Below are 8,267 nucleotides of genomic sequence, written 5' to 3'. Positions count from 1 at the left end.
GCTCAGCATTTCATTGCTGGGTGACTTAGTCCCAAATAGTGCCCTTTAAATAGTATTAAATAGTAATAATAATAGTAATAATAGAATAATAATAACAGATAAATAAAATTCAAATAATAGTTAAATAATAGATAAATAATAATAGATAAAGAATAAATTAATAATAATAATAACAGAACAATAATAACAGATAAATGATAGATAAATAATAGATTAATGATAGATTAATAATAATAATTCAAACAATAAAGGCCTCTTAAATAGTGTTTACTGGAGTTTCATAGAATAATAATAACAGATAAATAAAATTCAAATAATAGTTAAATAATAGATAAATAATAATAGATAAAGAATAAATTAATAATAATAATAACAGAACAATAATAACAGATAAATGATAGATAAATAATAGATTAATGATAGATTAATAATAATAATTCAAACAATAAAGGCCTCTTAAATAGTGTTTACTGGAGTTTCAGCTATCCATGCAACAGGATTGGCAGTTTGATCTGTATTTCTGAGCCCTCTGGCATGAGATGCTGCTCCCTGTGTCCCACACATGGCACCAGCTCACCTGATGAGCCCTGGCACCTCTGTGCCCCAGGGGACAGGCCCTGAGGTTGGCAGCACGAAGCGGCCGTTGGAGTTTTGCACTTTATCCTTCAGGAAGATGGAGACCTGCAAAGGGACATCACAAACATCACAGCCTGGGGAAATCCCCTACAGACCTTCCCATCCAAATTCCCTGAAATCTGAGTCTGAGCCTCGCTGCCTGGGCTGGGGAAGGTTTCCCAGAGCTCTTGATCTGTGGGGAGGGATGTATTTACACAGCCAGTGATGTGGAACTGTGGTGCAGAGGATGGGCACACTGATCTAACATTAAAAAAATTATTAAAAACTACATCCTGTTCATGCACATGAGTGTGACCAATTTGTTTAGACAACACCAAGACTTCATGCTCAGGCTATCAAGTTTCTTCTAAAAGGAAAAACGGATTTACCCATCCAAATCACACTAGTAGAGATTCCTTTTTTTCATAATATTGTAGAATTCAGCATTATTGCAGTATATGTGCTCAATTTATGAAATTTGAGTGCAATTACAAGCACATCAAGATGATTGAAAAGCACAAGCAACAAACCCAAACCTGCAGTGTTTATAAGCAGATCCCTTTATATTCCAGTCCCAAACTCCCTGTCATTCTCCCTGCCTAGTTGGATTGGACTCTTACCCTGATGTGCATGTCCTGGAAGAAAATGAGAAGTGTTTGCCTGATGAGCTGGAATTCACCATCAGAGAGAGGGTTGTAGGTCTGGAAAAGGAAAATCATCATGCAAGGGTTTGCAGGTGTGCCATGTCCCACCCAGGGAAAGAAAATACAGCTGAACATTCTGATCCACTTGCAGGGGGAGCAGGATGCTCTAAGGGGGCTGCTGGTTATTATCAACAATTATTGTCTGCCACTAAAAGTCTGATTTAATTTCTGCTGAAATCAGTGGAGACTTAAATCAGGCTGAATAAGCAATACACTGATTTAAACTGGGCCAGTAGAAAAATACCACTTGACTCACAACCCTCTCCAATGTAGTAATTCATCTCTAAGAGGTAAAAAACCCATAAAACCAAACCACAGTGTGTCCCACCCTTTTTCTGAGGATTCTTACCTCGATCAGCCGCCGGAAGGTCTCATCCACCTGGTTCAGAATGCCAGGGGAGTCGGAGATGAAATCCTTGATGGCATCCAGGTGGTTGAAGGTGACCAGCAGAATGTCCCTGGGCCGAGGGCACAGCAGCACTTGGTATTTGAAGGCCATGGTCATGAGGTCGTAGAGCTGCAAAGGAACACAGGAATGTTGGTCCTGTCACAGAGGAAACCTCCTGGGCATGGAGAGGGGGATTCAGTCAGGCCAGCACCTGCCTGTGGCACAAGGAACCATTTTAACTTCATTTCTTAAAAAACAAGAGCTCTGCAGTCCCATCCCCAGCCTTCCTGCTGGGTCTCCAATGCCACTATTGTATTTGTGAGGTGCCCTGATGAATGATGAACCTGACTCCATGTTCTCAGAAGGCTATTTTATTATTTTATGATACTATATTATATTAAAGAAGACTATACTAAAGAATACAGAAAGGATACTTAGAGGTTAAAAAGATAATAATGAAAACTCATGACTCTTTCCAGAGTCTCGACACAGCTTGGCAGTAATTGGCCAAAGAGTGAAAACAACTCACAGCAGAATCCAATGAAACAATCACCTGTGGGTAAACAATCTCCAAACACATTCCACATGAGCACAACACAGGAGGAGCAAATGAGATAAGAATTGTTTTCCTTTTTCTCTGAGGTTTCTCAGCCTCCCAGGAGAAAAATCCTGGGTGAAGGAATTTTTCAGAAAATATGAATGTGACAGAGAACCATTTTCACAAGGAAAGCTGCTCCAAAATGGTAAAGCTACGGGTTAAATATTGCAACAGAACCTGGTGAAGGGCAGCTGGGGAGGGCAGCAGGAGTGTTACCTTGTCCATGCTGGCCTGGTTGAGTCTCATGATGGAGGCATGGGCCAGGCGGTCGTACACGGTGCGCAGCGCTTTCTTGGAGTACAGATCCTGGGGCTTGAACAGCTCCTCCATGAATTTCCTGTTGAACATGGTGCTGATGATGTCGTTCATCACTGCAAAGACAAAGTTAGGCTCTGTGGTTTGCTCCAGAACAGCCTGTTCCTGCTCCATGCCAGGGGCACACCGGGGACAGAGCACAACGGGAGAGGGGGAGCAGCATCTCTGCATCCAGCTCTGCCTCACCTGAGCAGCACCTCTGCATCCAGCTCTGCATCCAGCTCTGCCTCAGCCCCACCTGAGCAGCATCTCTGCATCCAGCTCTGCATCCACCTCTGCCTCAGCCCCACCTGAGCAGCACCTCTGCATCCAGCTCTGCATCCAGCTCTGCCTCAGCCCCACCTGGCCTCAGCCACCTGCTGTCCCTCAAGGCACAAATGCCACCTGAGCTGAAGGCAGCAGGCCCTGTTTGCCAGTGGGAATAAGGCTGCCTTTGCTGCCCTGGTTTTAGAGCTATGGTTGGCACTTTTCATTTTTAAATAATGTTGTTTGTAGGCTGCTCTGATATGTTATTATCTGCTGTAGATAATTAAAAATAATAAGAATAATATTAAAAGCTGCAGTTCTGCTTCCTAAGGAGAGTTTTGCACTGTGGTAGATCTTTGCTGTGCCTGTTCCTCCACACCCTCTGACACCATCAGTCTATTTTTTAACTTCTCAACAGAAGCTCCTGCGGGGCTCTCTGTAATCTTTATTCCAATCAGATTAACACTGGCAGGCATTTAATAAAGCATTTATATCCCTGGGATCTATATCAACCCACTCAGGGCTCTCACAGCTGAAACATCTGCAGGCCCTGGAGTTTCAAATGCAGAAGTCCAAACTTCCTTACTCGTGGTTAATTTTTAATGTGTAAGTTTAGCCATGGAACTGTTTTATTACTGAGGAGTTCTTAGAGCTCAGGAGTGCTGAGTGTGAGGGCTGTGCTCTGGTTATTGAGCTTCTAATGCAAACAAGATGGAAAACATTGTGCAGTGCTTCAAGCAGATACAGCACCTGAGCTTTTGTGCTGGTTCTGCCACTTTTATTATCTGCCTGATACACTCTAAAGAGTTATCATCAGTAAACATTTGTTTCTTTATATAAAAAAAAAGGTAAATGAATACATCAGGTCACAGATTACTGTACAAGTGTGGATTTTCCTAAGCAGATGACTGTTACAAAGCTCATAATGCCAGACAATTCTTGTGGATTAGAAAAATCTCAGAGTAAATAATTAAAAAAAAAAGAAAGAAAAGAAGAAAAAGTGAACATACAGAGAGTGGTAGTGACCAGTGGTTTGAGTTATTGCCCTAATGATTCCCTGGGGGGTGTCAGACACCTGGCTTTTCACACCTGTCCTACCCCAACAGACAAAACAAAGGTAATTTCCTAATTTCCCTGTCACTTCATCTCTTCCCAGAGGATAAACTCGCTGCGGACTGCTGGGAGCCTGGGCAGGGAGAGCTGTGTTCCCAAGGGCAGAGGCCTCCTGAAATGGTTCTCTCTCCTCCCCAAACCTGCTGGTTCCTCATACACAGCTCAGCAGCCCCTGTGCTGAACCTGACAGGGCTCCTTAGTCCTGGTTTAAACACCCAAAACCACAGACAGATCTCAGCTCCTGAGCAGTCTGGATTAAGAATACACCTAATTACAAATGGGAAAAAAGTCCCTCCTTCCTTCCTTTCAAATCAACTGGCCATAAGCAATCCTACTTTGCAATCTCAGGCAGAAATCTCCTATTTTTCATGGAGAAAATATAATATATTAGTACTAGTAGATATTAGTATCTAGTTAATTTTACAGGGAATCAATTATGACAAAAATAAAACTTCTGCTTTATACTGCTATAAAAGAAAATATTTTAAAGTTGCTTTTTTGTGCTGCCCATAGAATGATTTCTCCTGTCTTTGGAGAGCCACAAACAATCCAAACCAGCAGGAGACAGACACCTCCCAGGACACTGATTTTTCAACAGAAAAACCACAGACATAAATTATCTTCTGAAATTAAAACCTCTTGTGTGGGCTATAAAAAGAACTGAGAACGACATAAAAAAAAATCAATCATGGTAAAGGGCAAATTGATAATAAATCTCTCACATGTTTGATAATGACACAGCAAAGGTCTCAGGGGGGCCCTGGAGTGGCCATGGCAGGTGACACAGGAGCATTGGCCCAGGGACATGGCACAAGCAACACAGAGAAAGCAACTCAGCACAGAGGAGAGGTCATAGCTGGGATGAGAGGAGGGAAACCAGTGTAGGCAGAGTGATGGACAGGACTGAAGCTGGGGGTGACGGTGGCTTTGGCCTCCTCACACCAAGTCTCTGGTGACAGACTGGTGTCACTGGCATGGCTGGGATGCATGACATGAGGCTGGAGCCAGGCCTGGGTGATGCTGGGGCTCCCTGGTGTTTTGCGGAGATAATCAAAACTCTACAACTTTTGGGAAAGTCGTAAAGCCGGTATGTTTATTGCAGCGCTGGACGCATGTGGGAATCGTTCTTCTAAAATGCCATGTGTACTTCTGGGAACTTCAGGTCTCTTTTTAGCTCTTTCTCAAATACATATGCATATAATTTCACAATAGGTTCATACGTGTTCATTTTTACGAATTTCGCCTGACATTTGTCGCTAGTTCTTCTTTACCAGAAAGAATTCTTAGGTCAGGTTGACTTGCTCTCACAGCAGTCTCTCTGTCTCTCTGTGTCACCCTCTGTGTCCCCTCCCTTATCTCTGTCCTTCACTGAAGCAGTTTCTCTGAGCTTAGGCCTTGCAATCAGGCTGAATAGCAACGTTTTCTAACCACAGACTCAACTCAAAAATGTACATTTCACCTAAATCAAAATGGATTTCTACCCTGGAAAATTTCTACTCTACATCTGGAGGATGTTTGGGACAGCAGAAGGAACATTCTGGGTTCTGGACAGTCACCCTGAGTGCCACAGGCTCCTCAGGGACCTTGTCACTGCTCCATCAGTGACAGCCCCAGGGGGTGACACCAGAACCCCCCTGAGATCTCCTGGAGCACTGAGCACAGCGCTCTCTCTCACGGGAGAAGGGAAGGGTCAGCCTGGGACCTGCCCCTGAGCCAGCCCTGTCTCCCTGCCTCACAGCTCTGGGCAGCTCCTGCTCGTCTGGGATGGGATGGAATCTGTCCCTGGACTTCTGAGTTAAAGGGTGTGCTTGGAAACAGGATGTAATGGTAAGAAAAGAGCTGGGGCAGACTGCAGGACATCAGCATTTACCTTCAGTAGATATTCAAACCTACCAAAATGATGCTTATTTTGCAAAACTCCAATCACAACCTTGATCATCACAACCTTGATCCCTCTTTAGAAAGGGCTGCTCAGAAGGACTCTGTAAGTTCTGCTCATGCTCACTGAACAAAATCCTGAGATTCAAGAGATTCATCTCCTCATTCCTTAGCACAGCCCCTGCTGCAGGCTCCTGTTCCAGGGCAGATTCCAGAGGGAAACAGCCGAGGGCTCAATCCCACCCTCAGGATCCTCCAGTCAGGATGAGCTGAGGGCTCCTGCTCCTTTGGGATGGCTCTGCCAGGTGTGACCACCAGCACAGGTGGGTAAAGCAGCTGGGATGGGAATGCCTTCAATCATCCCTGGAGTTCACCTGTCCAAACCCTGAGCAATGCATGAGATAAAACCTTAAAAAAATGGAATATACCCAATATTCCTGCATTTGAGCAGAAAAACGACCTGCACAATGCTCACACAATTACATGCTTGCATAAAAACAGTGGTAAAGAAACACAAATACCATTTTTGCAGGCAAGACCACCAGGATAAAAAGCTTTGATCCATTTATATTCTTGGTTAAATTAACAGCTGATTTTTGAGGCCATATGATTTTAAGATATGGTCTGGTTTTTTTTTTTTTTCACTGATTTACAGTAATTTAAGGAGCAGGTGAGCATTATTGTTCATTTGTGACACTGACTGAAGGCTGCAGAACAGCCTCAGGTGTTCAGGCACGATGAGCCCCAGGTGTGCACGTGGGGTTGGACTGGTGCATGCACACAGCAGTTACTGTACCTCGTTTCCTGTCCACATCTGTCCATTCATCTACACGAAGCATACAAAACAAAACAGCAGTTCAAGATGTAAGAACAAGAGTTGCAAGGAGAAGAAAAGAAAATAAGAAAGAAATAAACATAAAAAAAGAAAAAGAAGCTAACTAATGGATTTTGTCTCTTCTCATCAGCATTCAGCACTGAATGACAACCTCACCCTCCCCTTGGATAAAATCCTGCTGCTTCAGTGCACATCAAATTTTACCCTTTGCATGAGCTTGGGTAGTTTTCAGCTGCATCTTGCACTTAGAAGTAACCAACATTTGAGCTAACAGCTTTAAGCATCAACAAACCTCAGTGTGGATGAACCACATCTCAGTGAAATTAACACACAATTTTTTGGAAGAAAAAAAATTCCATGTGTGGACAAACTAAAACAATCCAATTCTCCAGATACTCCCCCAAGATTTAATTTAGCTAAAATCCTAACCTTGTCCCTGAATGAACAGCAGTAAACTTGTGTCACATCATTCACCCATCAGGACACACATGAATAATTACAAATTTCCCCCTCACAAACAACACAACAATTACACAGTGAACCCTTTGTTGTTTAGCACTTCATAAAGGACAGGCAGAAGGGATAACAATACCAAGCTCATACCAAGTTGATTTTTTTTATTAAAACATCACAGAGCTTCCCGAGGCACTATTCCCCATGCCCTGACAGAGAGGTGCAAACACTTGTAAAGCAAAGCTTTAAAAGGAAGTGGTAAATGCAGAGATGCTTGGCTGGGAGCTGGAGTTTCATGGCCCACGTGAAGACATGAGGCTCTGTTTGTACAAGGATTTTGGCCAAATGAGATTGTGTAAAAGCCAGGATTTCAGGAGCTGTACTGGTATTTGAATTTCACACAATTGCACGTGCTGTCTCTGCATGAGATTTATAATTTTATTCCTGGAAACTCCTTCCCATTGCAAAGCACCCTGCTCTACCCCAAACAGTCCAGGAGCTGGGCTGACATAACCAAATCCTGGGTTATTTTGAGTCCAAAAGTGCATTTCTGAAGCTTTAACCCCCGAATTGCGCACAGAAACACCAACACGGACTCCACTTTCTCCTTCTGGGTGAGAACCTCCCAAACTAACCTCAGCAACACCCTCGGGCTGGGAAGGGACTTGAGGAACTTCACCGAGCTCAACCCAACGGGCTGTGCTGCCCAGTCGAGAGCACAAAACACTGAGGGCTGATTTCTGTGTTAATTACTGGGGTAATTACTGAAATCGGGGCAGGGAAACTGACGCCGTGAGCCCGCAGCATCCTCTGGTGACAGCACAGCGTGTCCCTGTGTCACAGCTGACAGAGGGACACAGCCTTAAGCTGCGCCAAGGGAAGTTTAAGTCAGATGTTAGAAAGAAATTATTCGCTGAAAAAGTGACTGGGAAATGGAATTATCTGCCCAGGGAGGGGTGGAGTCACCAACCCTGGAGGAGTTTAAAAACAGATGGAGGTGGCACTCAGTGCCAGGGTTTAGCTGATGGGGAGGTGTTAGGGCATGGGCTGGGCTGGGTGATATTAAAGGTCTTTTCCAGCCGAGTTCGTTTTGTGATTCTGTGGCATCCCGGGAAGCGGCAC

The 8,267-nt window shown here is 44.0% G+C and overlaps 1 protein-coding gene across 1 annotated transcript in view; it reads right to left on the bottom strand.

Annotated features, from left to right (window-relative positions):
- OSCP1 (organic solute carrier partner 1) overlaps positions 1-8,267 on the bottom strand; it is a 10,845-nt gene that overhangs the window by 2,192 nt on the left and 386 nt on the right. Inside the window, exons 2-6 of the mRNA XM_031063032.1 lie at positions 6,654-6,683; positions 2,522-2,676; positions 1,669-1,836; positions 1,236-1,316; positions 578-681 (exon numbers count right to left, since the gene is read on the bottom strand). Coding sequence (XP_030918892.1) covers positions 578-681; positions 1,236-1,316; positions 1,669-1,836; positions 2,522-2,676; positions 6,654-6,683 — 538 coding nt within the window. The remainder of the gene's footprint in view (positions 1-577; positions 682-1,235; positions 1,317-1,668; positions 1,837-2,521; positions 2,677-6,653; positions 6,684-8,267) is intronic.

The sequence above is a fragment of the Geospiza fortis genome, unplaced genomic scaffold (genome assembly GCF_000277835.1).
Source record: "Geospiza fortis unplaced genomic scaffold, GeoFor_1.0 scaffold289, whole genome shotgun sequence".
NCBI classification, from domain to species: Eukaryota; Metazoa; Chordata; class Aves; order Passeriformes; family Thraupidae; genus Geospiza; species Geospiza fortis.
This window is presented reverse-complemented; position numbering and strand designations above follow the sequence as displayed.